The 22420-nt window shown below is 39.7% G+C and overlaps 1 protein-coding gene and 1 long non-coding RNA gene across 7 annotated transcripts; one reads left to right on the forward strand and one right to left on the reverse strand.

The window, feature by feature from the left end:
* Positions 1-3175: 3175 nt before the first annotated feature.
* On the reverse strand, positions 3176-4547 carry LOC113140455 (uncharacterized). Its single transcript, XR_003296645.2, has 3 exons — positions 4422-4547; positions 3373-3470; positions 3176-3280 (listed from the first exon to the last, which is right to left on the reverse strand). It is a non-coding gene; the product is annotated as an uncharacterized LOC113140455 (long non-coding RNA).
* A 2136-nt stretch (positions 4548-6683) lies between these two features.
* On the forward strand, positions 6684-19403 carry LOC113140424 (tetratricopeptide repeat protein 39A). 6 transcript variants are annotated; one of them, XM_026324187.1, is made up of 18 exons: positions 6684-6951; positions 7605-7709; positions 8248-8379; positions 8702-8760; positions 9670-9737; positions 10794-10858; positions 11479-11578; positions 11651-11716; positions 11863-11974; positions 12096-12163; positions 13561-13620; positions 13917-14078; positions 14167-14258; positions 15055-15175; positions 15264-15375; positions 15468-15582; positions 16075-16191; positions 18432-19403. In XM_026324187.1, the coding sequence occupies exons 1-18, from the start codon at positions 6917-6919 to the stop codon at positions 18538-18540; spliced, it is 1698 nt and encodes a 565-aa protein (XP_026179972.1). In that variant the 5' UTR covers positions 6684-6916; the 3' UTR covers positions 18541-19403. The 6 variants fall into 6 exon arrangements, with proteins under 6 accessions (XP_026179972.1, XP_026179973.1, XP_026179977.1 ...); XM_026324188.1 differs by having other exon boundaries at positions 11863-11971; XM_026324189.1 differs by lacking the exons at positions 6684-6951; positions 7605-7709 and having other exon boundaries at positions 8303-8379; positions 9675-9737.
* The last annotated feature ends 3017 nt before the right edge of the window (positions 19404-22420 follow it).

The following is a 22420-nucleotide window of genomic DNA, read 5'->3' on the forward strand; positions in this document are numbered from 1 at the left end:
ACTCAGTTTCTGATAAGAGTCGGGGGTGTCTCATGTGACTCTGCCACCGTGTGTTGTTTTGACAAGATGCTCTGGTAAGCACTAATTTCTGCTACTGTGCACTTTCACTTTGCAGGAATGGTGATATCATGGCCAGAATCATTATGAATTGTAACAGGCAACCTCGGGGGGTTGGGGGGGGTTGGGGGCAGGATTAAGGTAACGCAGTATGCGGACGATACAACGCTACTGTTGGATTTGGAGGAGAGTTTGAGATGTGCATTGCAGATATTCGAGGATTTCAGGGAGGCCGCCGGAGCGAAGCTGAATAGAAAGAAGAGTCATGTGAAGTGTTTTGGGAAAGAGATGGACAGGAGGGTGGAGGAGGTGGAGGCATTGGCTACTGTACAGGGCCACTGCGGGTGTTGGGTGTGTGGTTGGAGGAAGGGAATAGAGGGGGAAAGAATTGGGAGGAGAGAATAACGAAATTAAGGGGGGTGATAGGGAGGTGGAGGAAGAGACGGTTGACACTGACAGGGAAAATACTGGTGGTGAAGGGAGAAGTATTGCCTGGGGGGGGGGGGTAAGAGTTGGGTAGGTAGGAGGTGTATGATGGCAGGAATAGAGAGGGGGGGGGGGATGTTCCGGAGGTACAGTTGAAGTTGGATGCGGTGTTTGTGAGAGAATGTTTGAAAGGGGTGGTGGAGGCGGAGCGAGCAGGGGCAGGGCTCGCGAAGTTTTATTTTGCACGGGGCGAAGTGGTTGAGGGTGAATCCTGAGGTTTTGGAAGGAGGGGTGTGGAGGAGTGTGAGAGGGATGTACGAGACGGTGAGAAACAAGAGGAAGGAGGCGAAATTGGTTGGCATGACGGCAGAAAGGTGGGTGAGGGTGCAGCCCAAGGGGATGGAAAATGGTCTAAAGGACTTGAACTGGTTGGTGGTGCTCAGGCGACTGCCTGTGAGGGAGAGACCACACAGGCACGGGCTGAGCAGTACGGCGATTTGTCGATATGAAGGATGGTAGGATGTTTGAGGTTACATAATTTGCAGGACAGACGCCTATGATGGTCCTTGCTCATGTGTCCAACTGATAAACATCCAAAGCAAACACCTTTCTCTCTTAAGAAATCAGTTTTCTCTTGATGCAACATCTTCTCCATTTTGGGACACGACTCCAATTTGTGACCCTCTTCACACAGCAGACAAGACAACTTTATCGGTGTTTGAGGTCAGTAGCTTTGTTTTTGCATTTGAGTCCCAGAATTAACAGTTGCCACAGATGTGGCAAAACTGCTTCCTTTTCCTTTTAAACGAATCTGTGAGATCTTGTTTCCACTTTTAGGCTTTGATAATGAGATAACTGTATCCTGAATGTTTCCAAAAACTGGGCTTGAAGCAATAGACACTTGTCTTTCAACAAATTTAACAATGTCACTGAAACCTGCTTGGCAATGATGTCTTTCCTGTAGATCATAAGCAGTGTTTCTCCATTTCTCCCTCAGTTTATAAGGCAACATCAAAATTATGACACGCATATTGGATGACATATTCATCTCTGACTTGTAGCTGATGTCCTCCATTGCATTACAGCAAACACGCAGAAACAAAGGAAAATCTTGTAGAGCTTTAACGTCCTCTGCTTTTATTGATGGCCATCCAAGAGCTTTCTCCATATACGCAGTAGCTATTTTTTGCTCGTTTCCAAAGTGTTCTTTTAAGAGTGTTTGCTCTCTGATATCCTTTATCTGGTGGCATGTGTTGACAACTCTTAACCAGCTCCTTCGGTTGTCCTTTTGTGTACTGCTCCAAAAAGTATAAGCAGTCTAAGCTGCTAGCAGTCTTTCCTTCCACTCCATGCTCAAAGGCTCTGATAAATCCATTATACTCAAGAGGGTCTCCATTAAATGTTGGTATATCCCTTGGAGGTAACCATGATGTTGAATGTTGCTGCAATAATAGAGATGTTATATCATTTTGTCATTGCATAATAGTAAGAACATTGATTTGGTCCATACTAGCTTGCAGTGAGTTATCACATTGAGTGTTCCTGGGTTCCTGTAGGACATTCATGTTGGGTTCCTGTGAGATGTGACACGTTTCCTGAGGAATGCTTAGTTTTGAATTCAGATCACAAGCTTGCTATAAAAAGGTTTCTTTGTGCCTTGCACCCATTGTTGTGGCAGCTATATGGCCTCCTTTAGATGAAAAGGTGAACTGATGACCTGAATCCTTGAGCCAGGCCTGTATAATTGTATAATTGCTGCCACCTGCTGGTGGATATTTGAACTGGTGGTTCGAGCTTTGTAGTACAAACTCCACAGCAGCGGATCTGAGAGTGGATTTTGACCTTTCCAGATATGAATTCATTCCGTTTGAAACAGCCCTGGAGCTCTGGACATCAGAACCGTTGTACTTGAGCACAGACACTTTTGCCGTTTGAGCAGCAATTTGACCTTGCAATTCAAGCATTTCCTTTTTTTGTCTAATTTGCTCTTCCTGAGCTTCCAGTTGATGTTTTTCCTTTAGGGTGGCTGCTTCAGTAACGAGAGCAGCCCTTTCGGCTTCGGTCTTTAAGCATGCTAAAGAAGCTGAGGACCTTGAAGACTTGTGGCTGGAACGACCAGCTGATGAGCATGTTTTACCACCAGTATTTGAAACACTGTCACCGGGACCAATATCATCATTTACCACTGATGTATTTTCAGCAGTAGTTTTATTGACCAACGTTGGATTCAGTGCACTGTGACCGTCCTCGTCCTCATGATCAAAGCCATTATCACCACCATTGTTTTGCTCTTTATTATCAAGCAGCCACTCTTCCATTCTTTGTATTACTTTTTCACTGATTTGCATCCTTGTTTCAAACCATTCATTTTGTTTTGTCATTTCATCCTCAGGTAATAATGGTTTCAGTGATTCATGCAAATCCTTCGTTTCCACACACAGCTTTACAAACATTTCATGTTTTGTCCGCACATCGTGCACGTTTGAAAAGCATTAACTGTTCAACTTCCTTTGTTAGTTTATGGAGTTTCTTTATCCTGGAATGCCTTTCCTTTTGTTGCGATATTATTTTTGCTTCCATTGCTTTAAACGTAGGTTTGACTGGTCTTTTAAGACTTTCATTTTCACATTACTCATTTTTCTATGAATTAGCGGAATTATTGGAGACTTTATTCAAAATTGTTGCAGGATTTACCTTATAGCCTTTCTATGAGAAGGCCAATCTTTTACACTCCATCCATCCATCCATCTTCTTCCGCTTATCCGGGACCGGGTCGCGGGGGCAGTAGCCGAATCATCTTTTATATTTTAATAATAAATTAAATTAAATTAATCTTTTATTATTTTAATCTTTTAATCTTTTACACTCAACAACTTTAAACAATCCTACCATGAGTCTGCAGACTTTCCGTTGTTCAGGCTGTCACTCATTTCAATCCCATTGATTACGCTCAGCTGTCCTCGTCTCCTTCGCATCCAGCGCCGTCCCTTTGTCACAAAAAAGGGTTTACAAAAACCAATGTTTTCAACTTAGTGTAGAGGCAATCTAACAACAAAAAAAGTGCCACTAGGGGAAAAAAGGAAGACGTTTCCAACTCACGCCGTAAAAAACAATGTCCGCCAAAAATATGCGTTTAACACTTTATTATCAAAAGAAAAATAGCCAAAGCAACAAAAATGCAGTATACTGACTTGGCAAGATTAAAATATTAAAACTACACGTCAAGATTGAAAACCTATGTGGCTTCCTCCTATCCTCATTTTTCCCCACTCCAACCACCTGTGTCTTCCCTATCTAACTTCTTCCTCCTATGCCCACAGGTGTGCAGCTAATCAACCAACCACACTGTCTCACTCCAGACACACATCCACACAAACACACACACATAACTTTTACGCACAGACCATGGAGGTTTTCTGCAGGTGATTACGAACTGAAAGTCAACCAGAGCATCAAATACTGAACCCGCCACACAGTGTCTCAGTTTTCAGTTGAAGTAATCACAATGTGGAGGAAAACAGAGTTTTCAGTTCACATTTAAGGAGAGAAAGTGTAGCTGTTTAATAAGGAAGGCTCTGTCTCTCACTCACACACCGAGAAAACTCAGCTACTTCTGCAGTTTCCTGTCACTGTAAAATTTTGTCATTGAGTGTATTTTCTAACAATGTGCTGTTTTATTCTAAAACATACAGTCTTGGAAAAACATGACAACAAACTGACAGACTAGAAAGAAAACCTATAATGTGACATTTGTATTCAGACTTTATTTACATGGTTCAAATCTCTAACGAGATGAACATGAAAACACAGGAATGGATGCAGGACGCACAAACACGGTAGTTCGAGTTTTATTGAGTTTTAAAGAGGACACACATCCTAACACAGTTTCTCCGACACACTCTCTGAAATGTCTCCGCTCGGCTCTGAACAAGACTGACCTACGAGGAGCAGCGCGGACTTCTTGGTGATCCTCATAACGCGGCTGCTGAAGACTGAGGTTCAACTTCCGCAATGGAGCAGTGTAGGTTCAGACTGGAGGCTGGAGGCGGAGACTGGAAGCATGAATGACACCCTGAACTCTGCCCCTGACTCTGTGTGTGAAGCAGGAAACTGCACAGGTGTTGTCTGAAAGAGACTGACTGCCAGAAACTGGTAAAGACCTTCTAACATTAAATAGGTGAACAGGACTCACCTGTCAGATATCTGTCATGTATTTATGACCATCAATAAAATATTTCTCATTATCCACAGTGGAACATAAAATGCTTGCTTTAATGTCACCTTTATCCAGCTTCTCTGGAAAACTCACCACATCAAGACTCCTAAAATATTGACATGATCAGACATAGATGTGTCATAGAACATTTCCATAGACTGCAGGACAGCATGAACATCAGCATTGCTACATCAGGGATCAAGCCAAGATGAGGAAGGTCTACTATCTGCAGGAAGTAGCTGTTGACTTGACAATGTCTAATTATTTTCATCACAAAAGGTCAACAAATGTTTGGCAAATATACAGAACCACTGTCTGATAAGCAGGTCACAGACCACCAAAGCATTAGGACAATAATTGGTCAAAATCAAAGAATTTATGTTCAGAAACAAATCTTCACTCTGCACAGACTCAAAGGAAAGGAAAGGTTTGAGCAAACATGTGACTGTGTGTCATGAAGAGGCTATGATGCCATATAAGGCAGGTATCAAGGCTGGAAAGCCTGCACATGGTCCTGTGTAAAATATTCCAATGCTAAATAAAAGCATGCAGTTCACGCTTCAATTTATTGGGTAGCTGCCTGCAGGTGGGGCTAGTGGTTCTGATTTGATTACAGCTATGTATTTGAAGCTTGCACCTTTACTTATTTGTTTCATAGGTCTTTTGATGTATGGGTTACTGCCTGATTTATTGCTGTCTGTATTAATATTTAACCTCTTTAAGCTCTACATGGATGACTCGTCATCATAGTTGAAAGGCTGTCATGCTTGTTAATCATTTTATGTATGTTGATGGTCACGTTTTGGGTTTCAGCCATTATTAAATGTAGACACAGCCTATGGAACTTCACATGAGATACTGTATAATGTTAGAGAGAGTGTTGTTATAAAGAAAAGATGACAGGGATCTTCAGTTGCCACATTTTTACTGATCAGGTCAAGTTATGAACTTGTCACAGCAGCTCTGACTAAGGAAAGTACAAAAACCTTTATTTTAGTGAGGAGGTGTGGTCGACCCCGTTGCTAGGGATGACGCAGCATTTCAAGGACTGTGATTGGTTGATCAAAAACTATCTGTAAAGGTCTTAAAATGCGCTCTTTGTGAAAATAGAATATATGATAATAGAATGGACAGTGAAATCATATAATGTTTGCATTAAGAAATTGATTAATCATGAATACAGGCTACTTTATGCAAAGTTTCTGTAGGCTAAATATCTTCAAGTTAATTCAAATTAAAACAGCCAAATGTTGAAAATGTGTCTACCAATTTCCACGCAGTAGTTACTATATGTAAGTGTTTACATTTGTTTACCATACTGATGTTATTACTTGTAATCCATTTGAGATTGATGGGAGCTAAATGGCTAACCTTTTAGCAATTTAAATGAATGCAGGACAGTCTGTTTAAGTTGCACTTCTGGATGGCATGTAGCCAACAATCCAAGAGAGATGGAAGGAAGTAAAAGAACAAGAAAACTAAACTGGACAGAAGAGACTGGGAAACCAGAAGATTTCTATGTCACTATATGTAGCTGTGAAAGCGTTTCAGTAGTTTGTGTGATCACTCTGCTGATGGAAGGTTGTGACAAACAAGTCAATACTACTGCACTGTTGCATTTTTCCAGTTGCCAAATACCTCAATGTTGTAATCTCTTTCATTTCTGGCGTTATGACATTACTACGTTGGTTGGAAGATGTGAGCGCATCTCTAATAAGTTTGACCACAAACATTATCGCACCGCGATCCAACCTGTAGCGTTTAATTAACTCATGATCATTTAGTGTTAGGAGAATATTTCTTTCTGCCATTTTGTCCTCTGCTAAAGAAATTCTTAAACCGGGCCGTATTGTGAATACGGGCCCAGATCACGACTGAACTGGGATCTACCCGCACCTAATCCTGTGATTCAGACAATGCTGTAATGTGTGCGTGGCAGTGGTGTCACAGAGGCGGAGTCAGATGCGCCTCCAGTGCGCACACTCCAACTATTAAACGTAACTGCATCCACACAGATGAATGCATACCTTTACCGCAGGGCACCTTACGTGGATTTAACCGAAAGGCAAAGTCTTGATAACTTCACGCCATCTACTACATCAACCGGTCCAGTTTAAAAGCTCGGTTTTACAGAGTAGGCCCTGAATGCATCTTGGTTTTCTGCGAGTGCTGCTGAGCTCCTAACAGGTGTTGGGGCACGCCGCCCGGAGAGTGAACATGTCTAATGGGAAAAACGCAAATGCTGCAGAAAAGTGAGTATGAACAACTGAAAGTTCACCGACACGCTCAAATTAGACTTTTTTCCTCGGAGCGTCGCGTCTTGGCCGAGTAACCGATTTGTCTTTGCTCTCTGAGTCAGCTGGTGAAAAACAAGTTACTCTGGAAATAAAGACATCCCCACCAGTAGCAGGACGTGCTAGTAAACCGCTTCTCTTCTCTTCAACTGGTTGTGTTGGAGTTTTGTCATAAAATAGTTCCAGATAAATTAAAGCGGAGGCTGCAGCACCAGGAAGGAGTCTTTTAAAGTCTTATAATCTTTTCACTAAGTGATGCGGAAAGTATTTTTTACGGACCGCAAAAAAAACTCCAGTTCCCATAAGCGCTGTGTTTTAAAGGTTAAGATTTGGTTATGGATTAGAGCTACACATTATTTGGTTTAAAGGTTAAGAGGTTATAATAACACTGACTGTTGCTGATATTATTTAGTGCATGTCGCTCTAACTGCTTCACATCAGCGCAGTGTTCAGTGGAAAGCGCACAGATCCTCCATGTTTATCAGTGTCCACTGTGCTGCTGACTCGTGTGTTATCCTGCACCTCCCAAAACCACGTAGATCAGTCAGCGTTTAGTCCTTTTACGTTCATCATGCGTATGTTTTTTAAGAAATGTTTGTATTGCGTGGCAGCTCCTCCCAGATGACCCTGAAAGAGTGCCTGGATGAGTGTATGGAGGCCCTGGATCTCTTCCTTAACAACCACTTCAATGAGAGCCTGGAGAGGCTGCGGCCAAGGTAACAGAACAATCCTGAGTCATGTTTGTCTCTGTGGTGGTTTTAAGCCGCTCTCACTGTGTGGGGTTAGGCATGTAGTATACTGGGTTCTCCTTTTTTTTTAAATTTTTTTAAAAAATATTTTAGCAGATTCATAGTGGTGTGTTGTTGGCATGATGTCAGCAGAATTTGGCTTGTGGTGATATTAAGAAATGTTTGGGGTGTGAGCTGTGAACTCTTGTTTCCTGTCAGCTAAGACATAAGGGTGGCCCTGGTTCTGCAGGCCTCCAGGATATGAAGTGTTTGCTGAAGCTGACGCCCAAGGTCCAACTGATTCAACAGCTAAGACAATGGCAGCCCTGCAGAATAAACAATATGCACAAGACAGACTGGGGTGGTTGAAATAGAAAGAATAAAGAGAGCAAGACTTGTTTTCTTCTCTTTTCCCAACAGGATCATGTGTAGTAAATCCAGTAGCTACCCTTCTGTCATTACCTCTGTTTGTTTACAGCGTGATGTGCATGATGTTGATCCTGCAACTCTGTGGTTTCCTATGTAGGGTGAATGAGAGCATGTACCATGCTCTTATCTACGCCACAGTGCTGGAAATGCAGGCCATGATGACTTTTCAGCATGACGACATCAGCAATGCAGGAAATACCATGAAGAGTGCCCAGGAGGTCTGTCAGAGGTCAGGATTCCCCCAAGACTGTGCATTATACATTGTTTTCACCGGGTTTGGTCTGAAACAAATCATAATTTTAATCACACAAACATAAAAAAGTCTTGCTAACTTTTCCACAGTTGGTGAGTCAGAAGAGGCTAATTTACATGAGGGCATTTACCTGAAACCATGCTATCAATTGGACAGTGTTTGCATGACAGGAGCTGCTGTACAGTGGCTAAGATAGCAAAATTGGACACATGTATTTAGAAGGTGTCAAAAACCATGTGGTTATCACAGCAGGAATGGACACACATTCCTGGTACTGAAATGTTGTTTGACGTTTTAGGTTTCGACGGAAATCCCCAACTCTGGCTAACAAATCAGTAGGAGAATCACTCAATGAAGGTAAAAGGATTTGGTGCTATCGAGGGGGGGGGGGAACATGCTCAACACAATCTTAATATTTGGGTGCTATGTCCTCCATTTAAAAATCTCAATCAAAAAATAGGACACCACTCCAATACAAAACTACATTTTACTTCATTATTGTGTGCCTTATTCCTTTTAAAGGGAAAATCCAACCAAAAATGACTTATTTATTTACATTGTGTTTTCCATCATACAGTGTATAAGAAGCACACATGCCTGAGGATGTATTTCCAGTACATTTAAATTGGTGTGTGATTTTATTTTTAACTCCACGGCAGGGGTCTCTAAATCCAGTCCTCGAGGGACACTGTACTAGTTGTTTTCCAACTGTGCCTGCCTGACCCACTGCTGATTACCTGGATCAGGTGTGTTCAGCCAGTTAGAAGCTGCAAGAGCAGGGATAGTTGGAAAATAAGCAGGACAGTGGCCCTCAAGGACTGATCCTCACTACACCTGGAAGTTGTTCTGGTCTTTCATCTTGAAGGCCGACCCAGAGCACAGTTTTCAATCAGAAAGCAGATTTTGAATAAATGCACAGAAAACTTGTTTACAGGACAAAGCTGACTGATCCACCAGAGCTGTCATCATCAGAAGTAAACACTGTTTCAGATGATGGTTTGGAGAATAGTATATCTAATTTCTCCAAACTCATATTTCCTTCTTTCCTGTATTAGTCGGCTGACGTTGGTAAATCTGCACTGAACACAAAATACAGCAGAGGCTGATGGGAATGCCATTAGTTGTACAGGTATTTGGTCGAGAGCCAGACTACTGGACAAGATGAAACCCTACGGCATGTGCAGCTGGATTTTATGCTTTATTGCTTGTTGACCATTGCATGTTATTTATTACTTAGTACTTGTGTGTATGGGTGTGTTTTTGCAGAGCAGCTCCATGCTGAAGTGTGTTATGCAGAGTGCCTACTCCAGAGAGCTGCTCTCACCTTCTTACAGGTGCAGTGGACTGATACTCTTTAAAACACACCATTGCATATTAGTATTCAGACCACTTCACTTTTGCATGCTTTGTGTTTTTGATACAGTTTTACATCGTTTTATTTTTAAATGGATAAAATTGCCACCTTTATCTGTTGGTCTCCACTCAATAACCCATAATGCCAAGTTTTTTGCCAAAATGTATTAACAAAAAGTGAAATCTCTCATTTAACACAGTTAAATGTGTGTTTAGCTGCATCCTGTTTGCTTTCATTTCCCTTGGTGTGTGTTTAGAACTTGATTGAAGTACACCTGTGGCCCACTGAACTAACCAGGCACATTTTAGAAAGACACCCACCTGTGTGTAGTCTAAGGTCCCACAGTTCACGCTGCATGTCTGGACAAAAACAAAGACGTGATGTCCAGGGTGCTCTCTGTAGACCTGTGGACATAGATGAGGTTAGGGGTATCAAGCACTTCTAAAGCTCTGTGTGTGTGATCCTAATTAGTCATAGATTGTGAATGTCTAGCTGACGAGTGTTTCTTTGTCCTACACACACACACACACACACACACACACTCGGTGAGTCCTCTTGTAGTTGCAAACAAAATAGTCCTTTGTTAATCTGACTTGTGTACTTCATGACAAAAGAACAACCCAAAAAGAATGTATCCAAATAAGTGTTAACAGTTCGATAACTTAGCAGCCCGGTCCACAAGTGCAACTGCTTTTAATCCAAAACACAGTCAGAAAGCTGTGTAGCTCTAATCCATGACTGCTGTGGAACTACTACCATCAAGCTAGTGTCGTAAAGTATTATGTGTTGCTAAACAGTGACAATGATTCTATAGGTGTAATAAACCTTGAATCATTACAAGTAAGAAATATACAAATAATTTCAAATATGCCTGTAAACATCTTGTATAATCTTAACTCAACCATAATACAATAAGTAGTTCAAATTTAAATACATTTCATTTTTGTCATCTTGTATTGTGGTATTTCAATGAAATCTAATCCAAGCTTCTTAACTCAGATATTTTTAATTATCTCTTATTTTATTTGTATTGTAGGATGAGAACATGGTGAGTTTTATCAAAGGGGGGATTAAAGTACGCAACAGTTACCTGATTTACAAGTAAGTATTGCATTAGTATTACTTGCATTGTATTTTATCTATGCAGTTCAGTATAGCTAAAGCTGATTGTGTTTATTATTGATTCACCTGCTGATTATTTTCTGATTATTTAAATAGAATATTCACATAGGTTGTTTGTTGGAAAAGGTGCAAACATATGGCCATTATAATTTCACAGAGCCTAGTGTGAGGTTTTCAGATTGCATCATTTGTCCCCAGAAAAGCTGTGGATGTTCACAATTGAGAAGCTTATATAAATATTTGATGTATACTATCCTCTGTGACTAACCCAGATGATGTCACAGTAATGTCACCATTGTTAGCTCAGGCTGGGAAACCCTCTGGAGCATGTAGTTTGAAGAAAATGGGCATTTATCAGGCTGGCATGGTGCAGTGAAAATGTTAGAGCTGCACTATGGGAAATGGAGGATCCAGTGTCTTTGGAGCTTAACCTACTGTATGCCAGAGATATAATTCAACCTACTGTATGCCAGAGATATAATTCAAAATATCTTTGCTTCTGGTGCTCTGATGTTGATCAATCTTTGTTTGCTTAGCAACATCTGCTTATGCTCTTGAGTATTAGGTTGTTATGCTGAACTGTGTCTTGTATCTTCCAGAGACCTACATGCCTTCATAAAATCTCATAGCTGTATCAAAGGACCCAGCCATGTTCACTTAGAGGGAGGAATATCATTTGGAATGGGGGCATTTAATCTGGTATGTCTCAAAAATATCTTCAAAAGCTACACACTGATTAATTACTGTTAATTATGTCTTCTTTATTTACAGACACTATCTTTATTTCCTCCACGAATACTCAAAGTTTTGGAGTTTGCAGGCTTCTCAGGAGACAAGGTGTGTTTGTTTACATTCCGTTTATTATGTCTTTACTTATTAACTAACACAGCAACACAGTCATGATATATGATGATACGTCATGTATATGATACATGTATATAGCACACTCATGCATGTTTGCTACATGTGTGGTCCTGTTTTAGGAATATGGTCTGTCTCTGTTGCATGACGGTGCCACAGGGTTGAATCTGCGCTCCATGTTGTGTGCGCTGCTACTGCTCTGCTACTACACCTTTCTCACCTTCATCCTAGGTAGTGCTGTATATCACCCATGCATCTGCTTTCGTAGGATCAGTCAACTCTCCTATCAGATCATGTTATATCATAGCATACAACGTGATCTATATTATATAACATATCTGTTTCTTCCTTTCAGGGACTGGTGAAGGAGAGGTGGTTGATGCTGAAAATCTGCTGAAACCATTCCGGCTTCGCTACCCACGGGTGAGTACCAGTCCATTTACAGAACAAATAACTCTGTAGGAAAAACTGGGAACTTTCTGTACTATAATGAAGGTGTGCCTTACATGTGCCATTCTCGTGTGAATGTGGCCCCACACACTGAGTTGCTAAGAGCAGTTATACATTATTTGTAACAAATATATTTTTCTGAGGAACCAGTCATCAAAATATAACATTACTTTAGCTTTGCATGTAAGTGGTGGTTATGGCTTGGCAGTTTTAATAAATACAATGTACAACAGCTAACAGCTTTAAAAAGGGTAGTATTTCACATCGAAATCAGCTCATGTCAGTGGAATTGCAGTTGATTTGCTCATGGGTGTGAAATAAATCCCTGTGAATTTATTATATTAAGCTCAACTTGAGTAGACTGACAAACTAATTTGGGCTGTTGACCAATGGCGTCTTGACAGTGCTGAATTTTTTTTTTTTTTTTTTTTACATATTATTTGAACTCTTTTTTTAGTAGTTTTGACATGGTTTTTGTATTGTTCTCTTGATTGAGACCATGGAATGTGGTAACAATGCACAAAGTGAGATGGGTTAACTTTTAGATTAAACTTTGGCTTACTAGGAAATGGTGTATCAAAGTGTTTTCGATCATTTGGATAAATGGTTGGTGTGTGAACAAACTGCGTGATCACATCACGTCACCACATGTTGCTTTGTCATATTTGTTTTTGCATTCTCAATATGTTCCCACATCTCTGTAATTAGTAAGCAAGGATTATTTTTTAGAAACGATGGGCAAAATACAAGGTCAGACAAATTGACAAACCTGAATGACCCTTTATTGCCCCTAAATTCAGCTTGTGCTTTGTAATTTTGCTCTTTTCGTTGATGTTTGTGGGGCTTAAAATGAGCATGTTCCTCCTCCTCATCTCCTGCCAGTTCCTCATTCAAACTTTTGTCTTCCTTCCGCTGTTTGCCATCGAAACTTCCTCACGGCACTGCTGCGTCAGTCTTTCTACTTATACACTTTCCTGCTTTTTATTTCATGTGAGTGCTTTCCCACAAATCCCTCCTGCCATTCACATTGTTTTTCTTTTTATTGTCACACTCTCACACCCTGATTAACTTCACTCCACCTTTCACTTCCCTTCCATTACGTTTTTCTTTTCTTTTGGCATGCACTTGCACACCTTCATGCTATCACTCCTACCACTTCACCTGACTCACATTCTTCTCCACCTTATATCTACACGTCAGCCCATCCCAGAGAACAAACTCAAAACTCTGACACAATGTGTACTGAAATGTCTTAATCAAACACTACCAAGAGTAATTTCTATACAGTATGCCTGTTTGTAGACATGCTGTAAAAGTGTAATGCTGGAGGCAGAAATTTAACCTCACAAACTGTTTTCTTTCCTCTTTAGGGAGCAATATTCCTCTTTTTTGCAGGCAGGATTGAGGAAATCAAAGGGAACATTGATGAGGTGTGTTTCAGGAACATGTAATGTTTTACAACCTGTACTACCATTTAATATTTTTAATGTTTCTCTCACAAGTCCTACATAGTAATAGTAAGTGATTTCTTTTAGGGATAAAGTGAAGCATGAATTGCTTGTTACTGTAGTAATGTATTACATGTATTAATGCCATGTTTTAGCCCCTGAGCTACACAGGCCTAGTGCCAAATGTTAATGTTTAATTCACCCGACATACCTCAAATGCAGCAAGACTTTAAACTGGCATTATTCTGCTCTGTGATGTAATTTCACTGTGCTAACAGGCAGTGGCACTTTTTGAAGATGGCTGTAAGGCCCAGCAGGCATGGAAGCAGTTCCACCACATGTGCTACTGGGAGCTGATGTGGTGCTTCACCTATAAACGAGCATGGAAGATGGCCTATTTCTACGCAGACCTGCTGAGCCAGGAGAGCCGCTGGTCCAAGGTACAAACTGTGAACTTACTTGTTTTCATCATGTCAAGCATCTTCAGAAACAAAATTAAGTGCACAAATTTATGTTTATCTATCTTAGGCCATGTACGTATACATGAAAGCTGCATGTCTCAGTATGTTGCCTAAGGATGAGGCCAGGCCTTTTGGGGAGGATGAGGTAGAACTCTTTAGGTAAACACACACTCTATGTGCATATTTTATTGTTACTGTCCTTAGGCTCATTATGTACTTCCTTTTTTTCTTTACCAACATGTCTGCAAAGACGAGTAGCTGTGAGGCAAACAGCTTTGTTCACGTACTTGTTTGTGAAATACATTTTATATGAATCTGTAGGACTAAAATGTGCATCTGCTACAGGGTGTGCAGGGGCTGAAACATTTTTGGCCAACTCTGTAATGAAAGAGCTTACAGTTTTGCTCTACATAAACACATGAAGAGTTTAAGAAATTAAACATGATCGGAAGGGATCTTGAACAAAGACTTATAAAATACTCTGTTTTTGAATCAACATTTATGCCTGATATAGGTTTTCCACTGGATTTTCTACAATTGGCTTCAAGAATAGTCAGAAGAAGTCAGTCAAACAAGCAGCACGCCTGTTTGACTGACTTTAATTCTGATACCATGACAGGAAAATCAGTAGTGTCACTGCAGAAATGTTTCTCTTCAAAACTTTCTGTCATAATAGCTATCATTTGTTCAGTCTTCTATTGACCTTACTGCTGATACATTACCTCTGAAACTATTTTGAATACGTGTCACTAATTTGTAAGAATGTATATATAACCGATGCTCGGAAGGAAACATGACATGCAGGCTAGTTTTCATTCACTGTGCTAACAGGCATGAATTGCTTGTTTTAACATTTTTAAAGCTGATGAATGTAGTTTTAACAGCAAATGTATCACTGACTCAGACCTAATGCCTTGATTCCAAATTCGTTTTTAATATTTTCCTGTGTCTTTAGGCAAGTGCCCACCTTGAAGCAGAAGATAGCAGGGAAGTCTCCCCCTACTGAGAAGTTTGCTATCCGTAAAGCCAGACGCTACAAGTCCCCCTCCCCAGTCAGGCTTCAAGTACCAGTGCTGGTAAAGCTTCACACACAAAAACACATACACAACAGGCGATGTGTTTGACTCACAGAGCCTTGCAACATTATGTATTGTTTTGTTACAGGAGATGATGTACATGTGGAATGGGTTCAGTATGATCAGCAAACGGCCAGAGCTGACTGAAGGCATGATGCAGACTTTGGTGGAGGCAGAGCGCACTCTGCTGGAGTCTCCTAGTAATACAACATATGCCAACATAAAACCCATTTCACCCCCCCCCCAAAAAAAAAAAAAAAAAACATGCTGATGTGTGCTCTTCTCTCTCCAGGAAATGAGTATTCATTGGACGACCACTGTGTGATCCACCTACTGAAGGGTCTGTGCTTTAAGAACCAGGGTCTCCTCGAGGCAGCAGAGGAATGCTTTAGCAAAGTGTATTCCAGGTGAGCGCAGCTGGATTATTTTTATAATCTTCTGTAAACAGTGAACTACCAGTCATGTTGAATCAGGGCCAGAAGACTGTTTAACTTTAAAATTTTACCATTCACAGTTTAAATAAAAAAGTATCGTCCTTGTCAAAGTTTTAATTGCAGCTTTTCTTAGTGTTTAATGGCTGCAGGTAACTGGATGTATTAACGGTGCAGTGTTTACTCAGCAATTATAAAAGCCTATCAGCTCTTCCACCAAGTCATACAGTAACTATTTGCATGGCAGTCAAGAATGACATCATGCCTTGTTGAAATCACATAATGTTTCTTCCAATTAAGGTCACTTTCAAATAGGTCTTGGAAGGGAGTTTTATTTATTGCAAGCACTAAGTTATTTAACTACATGGATGAATTGTCAGCTGTGTGTGCAGCATTATGGGCATGTCTTCATGTATGTAAAATGAAACTATATGTGACAGTTCATTCACCTTTGTTTTATGTTCTCAGTGAAAAGAAGATCAAGTTTGACCACTATCTCGTGCCCAACTCTCTGGTGGAGCTTAGTCTACTCTACATAGACCAAGGCAGAAGAGACGAGGCTATTAAACTACTTCATAAGGCCAAGTAAGTTCCTGCTGTAAAGACGCTTTATTGATGCATACTAATTATAATGAATGTGCAGAAATTATTTAAAAATATTGCCCCAGATTCCTGCTCTTATTTAGCCACCTTCCAAATGAACATGTTGTACATCACACAGCTGCGTTTCCTCTCCTCCTTGTTGAGCAGACTCTCAGCCCGATACATGCAGTCTTTTTCCTATTTAGTTACATTACAACCTGCAATTTAAATGGATTTTTATTTGGCTTTTATGTAGTGTATCTACACAAAACAGTCCAAGTTGAACTAAAATAAAAAACTTTTTTAAAAAATAAAAAAACTGAGAATTGGTGTGTGCATTTGTATTGACCTGTGTTGCTATGAAGTCCCTAAATAAGTTCTGATGCTGCCAATTACCTTATGAAATCACATAATTAGTTAAATTAAGTCTAACTAAGAAGAGTCTAAGTGTCACTCCATCTCAACATACAATGTTCTTTCTGAACTTCAATCTGGTTTCAGAAAACATAAAAGCACAACTACAGCAGCATTAAAGGTACTTGATAATAATGATTTTATTGATTCACTAGTCAGCAAATAACACTGTGCAGCCCTATTCCTTGATCTGTCCAAAAAAAAAAAAAAACAGGAAAGAGCATCTCCAGTTTGTGAGAGACTCCCCAAATATCTGGAAGAAAGTACTGTGGTCAGATGAGACTGAAATTGAACTAGCCATCAAAGAAACGCTATGTCTGGTGCAAACCCAACACTTCTCATCACCCCCACCACCATCCCCACAGTGAAGCATCATGGTAGCAGTATCATGTTTTTGGGGCTGTTTTTCATCAGAGAGAAACATTTAAATGTGTTGGGCTGGCCTAGTCAAAGCCCAGACCTCAACCCAATAGAGAATCTGTGGTCTGAGTTTAAAAACTGTGGTACACCTGTAGACTTGAAGGAGCTGGAGCAGTTTTGCAGAATGCACAAAAAAAACCCAGTGGTTAGATGTACTAAGCTCATATAGACATACCCAAAGAGACTTGCAGCTGTAATTGCTGCAAAAGGTGGCTCTGCAAAGTATTAATTTTGTAAATGTCAATTGTCAATTCCAGGTTGTAAGGTAACAAAATAGGAAAAAAGCAAAGGGGGTGAATACTTTTGCAAGGCACTGTAACAGTAATTACAACATCTAGAAAGAGTATTCCAATTATTGGAAAGAGGAGGTAGTGAGTAATAATTAAAAGTACTCAGTCTGGAAGAAATCTATTTCACTGGCACCACAAAACTCCAAAGCAAAGAGTTGGCTGACCGAAAAGCAGCCCCTATGTAGTACAATTCCAGTACCGCAACCTTGCAAGAAATATTTACTTTAAGAAAATGTTTGAAATTAGAAAATGTGCTTTTTTGCCGATAGGAAGATGAAAAGCTTGATACTGCTCTTGTGTTTGTGTAGCAAATGTAAGGCTGTAGAAAAGTAGCTGGTTATTTTCACTTGGCTTAGCCTTGAAGACTGGAAACAGGACAGGACGCTGACTCTGTCCAGCAGTGAGAGCATTTTCCTGCTAAAGCCAAGAAATAGTTCAGCACTATTGTCTTTCCATGTTTTCTTTTGTACAGATTAAACAAATAAAAAAATATGCTAATGAATGTGCTTTTAAATGTATTAGTTTTGGAGGAATCTAAGTTAACAGCTTTTCTTGTGTCCAGTGTTTATGCCACACTAATCTAACCTGTTCACTGTAGCTTTATATGTAATGTAAACACACATAAGAATAATAACAATCTTTTTGTCTGTCAGCAAGAAGGCAAAGAAGTATAATTTCCTGAAATGACAAACAAAATTCCACATGGATACAATTTGGTTTTTACGTTTTAGTCTGTCTATGTCATATAATGTACTAACATATTTTATTACTCTAGAATGACTGATTACTTCCCTCTAAATACAAACATTTATAAACAAAGTCTTTATTTCAGGGACTGCTGAAATAGGAGTGGATTACAATAGAGTGGGTTCTGTCTTTCTGCCTGCTCAGCATACAGCCATTACAGAAACACTAGAGGTCACTGTTAGCCTGTTAAATGTAGGTCTGCCCTAAACATAAAAATATAACACACACTGGGGTGGTCATGTTGGTTAGCTGGTGCCTTTAAAGGCTGGACCTATTGATGCATGACAGGTAAATAACTAAATGGGTTCTTCAATACTGATAATCGTTATATTGAAGGCACAATCTAACCATGTCTGCTGTTTTGATTTGTAGACAAAACTACAAAGATTACTCGATGGAGTCCCGTACGCAGTTCAGAGTACATGCTGCTCTGGCAAAACTCAAGGCTGACCCCGGTGAAGATGAGGACACTCATCTGTAAGATCACACGTCATCGTGGCTGCAAATGCTCTTCACTATGTGATCTCCATTTTCAATCCACTTTTTATCCTATATCCATTTTCAACAAGGGAATACTGGGTGTTTTATCTCTGTACAGATATACCTTTTCTGGTATTTTCAGTCTGCGCTAACATCAAACTGGACAAAGGTATAACCTGTTAAAATATTCATAACGGCCATCAGGCCTACTCCCCCTTCAAGGAGAATAAAAGTGGAATGTGGACATTAACAGTCAAAGGACCTTGTATTTCACTGCCTTCTATAGGTTAACACAGACTTGAGTGTACATAGAGTAGACATTTTATTGTATGCACAATGTTTTTATTGTTTACACTGAAAATTAAAGAACACTAAAGTTTAATCAATAATCAGTTGATAACCTTGATAAGTGTTATAATTTAATTAAATTTTTATTAATATATTATTTTTATTATCATTTTACTGGATGAGTTCTATAGGATTATTGCATAATTAAATTCAGCATACTGTGCTGTAACATGTTTTGAAATTAATATATGTTTTTTAATTTGTTAAGATGTAGTATTGCAGCTACACAAACATTTGGAAAAAAAAAAAAAAATTTTTTTTAAATAAGTTTAAGCAGGAGGTTAGTGGCTCAAATAAACCCAGAGTCAGCAGCCGATGTTCTGTGCTCTGACACATGCACTGTCACTGCATGTTACGTCTGAAATACGCTAAAGAGGTTCAAACAACTTTTTACTGCTCATCTGAAGTCACTTTGACCATCCTGAAAATCAGTGTTGAGACATATCACGATCAGTGTGTGCACTTTCAAAACTTTTAAATGTCAAAAAAATTGCATAAATAAATGGTATATATGAATGTCTGTTTTGTCTCAAATCATAGCAAAATTAGCATCTTGGTGTACTTGGTCATCGAGTAATATTTTAATCAACACAGCTGCTAAAAAGAGTTTAAATTCACCATTTATAGCGTCTGCCCGGGGCCGCACTGGAGTGAGTGTGCCCAATACCGTCTGCTCTTGGAAGCTAAGTATTTGGATGGGAGACCAACTTGAAAGACTAGGGGCTGCTATCCTCAGACACTGAGGTTGTGTCAGGAAGGGCATCCGGCGTAAAACTTTCGACAATGCGGATCAATTGATCTGCGACCCCAAATGGGAGTAAGCCGAAAGGGAAAAAAATAAATAAAACTTATAGAGGCAGCCCAACATTAGATCCCAGTACATATGAGTAGATTCTGGGGTTTCTGATACTCCTATCCAGGTAATCATCAATGGGTAGAGCATGGATAGTTGGAAAACAAGCAGGGCAGTGGCCCCAAGGACCAGGATTGCCCAACATTGTTCTAGTGTGTCCAAGTGTCACAATTCCCGATCAATATCCTGTCCCGTGTTTTTATATTTGAGGTCTTTTTTGGTTCATCCCTTTAGTGTTTTTTTTTTTGTTGTTGTTTTTTGTTTTACCCCATCATTAGTTCTCTTGATTGTTTGCACCTGCACCTTGTTAGCCCTTGTCCATTCACTATTTAAACCCCAGTGACACTTCACTGAGTGCCAGACTGTCTTTCATCAAAACCCTGAGCTTTCTACTGTATGTACCTTAGCATTTTTGGACTCCTGAGCAGAATGGAATAATGGGCCTTTTCACATTTACATTTATGGACAAACAAGTCTTCATGCCAGGCTTTGCATTGGCTTAGTGGGAGGATTGAATGGAACTTTCCAAAGGTAAAGAAAATGTAGCATTTCTGGATGTACAGGATTTCTATAATTGTGCATTGACTACAGTGTTTGTGAATGACATTAACAGATAGGCAATATTAACATGTATATGATGTCATTTATTGTGATAAATGTATCTTATGTTATTTACATATATTTAATGTAAATGTAATATTTTATTTTGCCATTATAAAGTGCATAATTTGATTTTTAGAGCATTTGGAAAAACTGGAAGTTTGGAAAAGACTGGGCTTCAATACAAAACCCAGGTTACCAAGTGCTGCCCTTATATTTTAAATATAAGGGAGAGAGGCCTGATAACTTGGAAGTATCACAGGATTACTCTTGTTAGTGAAGCCATTCAATCATGTGTATTAACATATTCATATTCCTCTGTGCTGCCCCCACCACCACCAACAGCACAACATTGTCTAATACTGTACACAGATCTACAGGACAGGAAAGGAGCTTCATGTTATTCTTTCTATAGGGACCCTATAAACTTTATTGTTCCCACATTGGGAAGATTGCAATTTGTGAATTGAGCTGCATCAAAATTTATGATTTGTAATAAAGTGTCAGTGAGTCTGGAATAAACAAAGTATTTAGTTTATATTTTCTTGTTATAAGATAAATGCATGTATGTTCATGTTCATGATCTTATATTGCTCCTTTGGTGTGCAACAGGTTGCAATGAGCATGGCTGTTTTATTGTGGTGAACATGGAGATTTGAAAGTATTGTCAGAATAGGTATTTATACAGAGCTAGTAAATCATGGCCATGAAGACTTAAAGCTGACTATTTGGAAAGATACAGCCTAGATTTCTCAAGACGTTTGGCACTGAGTGTTGCAATAAACCAAAACATTTAATGGCCTCCACAGGGGGTTAGAGCTTTGGCTGGATCGTTCTATATTTCTGAGGTTAGAAAAACATCATACCTGCATCTTAGCATTCTTTCTGTAACACACACATTACTGTAAGAGATAGCTTTCCCCAAATCACTTCAAACGGAGCAATTTAGTAGCTCTGTCTGTAACATATTCATAATGTTCCTACCTTCATTTGTACCTAAAAAAAAAAAAACATTTAAACTTCATCAATACATAACTTCTGTATCCCCATGAGAAAAGATGCCTGTTTTTGGATCCTCTGGGAGAAACTACAGCTGATTGGAGAAGATGCCAGGAGACCATAAGGTACAATTAGCACTGTCTGGTACCTTACTGACTAACAAAGACGAAGGGCTGCCATATTATCAAGGTAGTCACGCAACACCCTGCCTCACTCTCCCTGGTGAGATGCAGTATCTTGTGGTGTCCTGTTGTTAAAAGTTAGTATATGCTGTGCTAAAATAATGACATAACCTGCAGATTATTAAAAAACAATTTAATAACTTGTTATAATGCTTATAATGCAGTTATGCAAAATCTACAAACCAAAGTTCTTTTCATTTTTTTGAAGAAAAATTTCTTAGTGTTAAGGTTTTAAATATTGACATCTCAGAGAAAGAGGTGACAAAAAGCAGGCTGGATATACTCAGCACTGTCTTCCAGGAATCTGGTTTGTATCCTTTTTGGTGATCACAGATTGTGTCTTTCTGTTTTAAATTCTTAGTCATTAATTAATAAGCAGGCAGCACGGTGATTCAGTGGTTACCACAGCAAGAAGGTTCCTGGTTTGAAACCCATCAGGGACCTTTCTGTGTGGAGTTTGCATGTTCTCCCTGTCCTTGTGTGGGTTTTCTCCAGGTACTCTGGTTTCCTCCCACAGTCCAAAAACATGTATGTCAGGTTGATTGGTGACTCTAAATTGCCCATAGGAGTGAGTGTGAGTGTGTGAGGTTGTTTGAATCTATGTGGCCCTGTGATGGACTGGGGACCTGTCCAGGGTGGACCCCTGCCTTTCACCCAAAGAGATCTGGGATAGGCTCCAGCAGATCCCTGTGAGCCTGGATGGGTCTTTTTTTATTTACTCCACATTTACATTTTAAAATGACACTCTGTTGTGAAAGGCCTGAATATGAGCCTTGAAATAGTAATGAAAAGTTGGGTACTTTAATTATTTTTCCAGGTGAGACCAGTGCATTTATAAGTCTGATGTAATCAATTATGTCCCCACATTACAATGTAAAAAAAACTGAGTGGCAAATAAA

The sequence above is a fragment of the Mastacembelus armatus genome, chromosome 8 (genome assembly GCF_900324485.2).
Source record: "Mastacembelus armatus chromosome 8, fMasArm1.2, whole genome shotgun sequence".
In the NCBI taxonomy this organism is placed as follows: domain Eukaryota; kingdom Metazoa; phylum Chordata; class Actinopteri; order Synbranchiformes; family Mastacembelidae; genus Mastacembelus; species Mastacembelus armatus.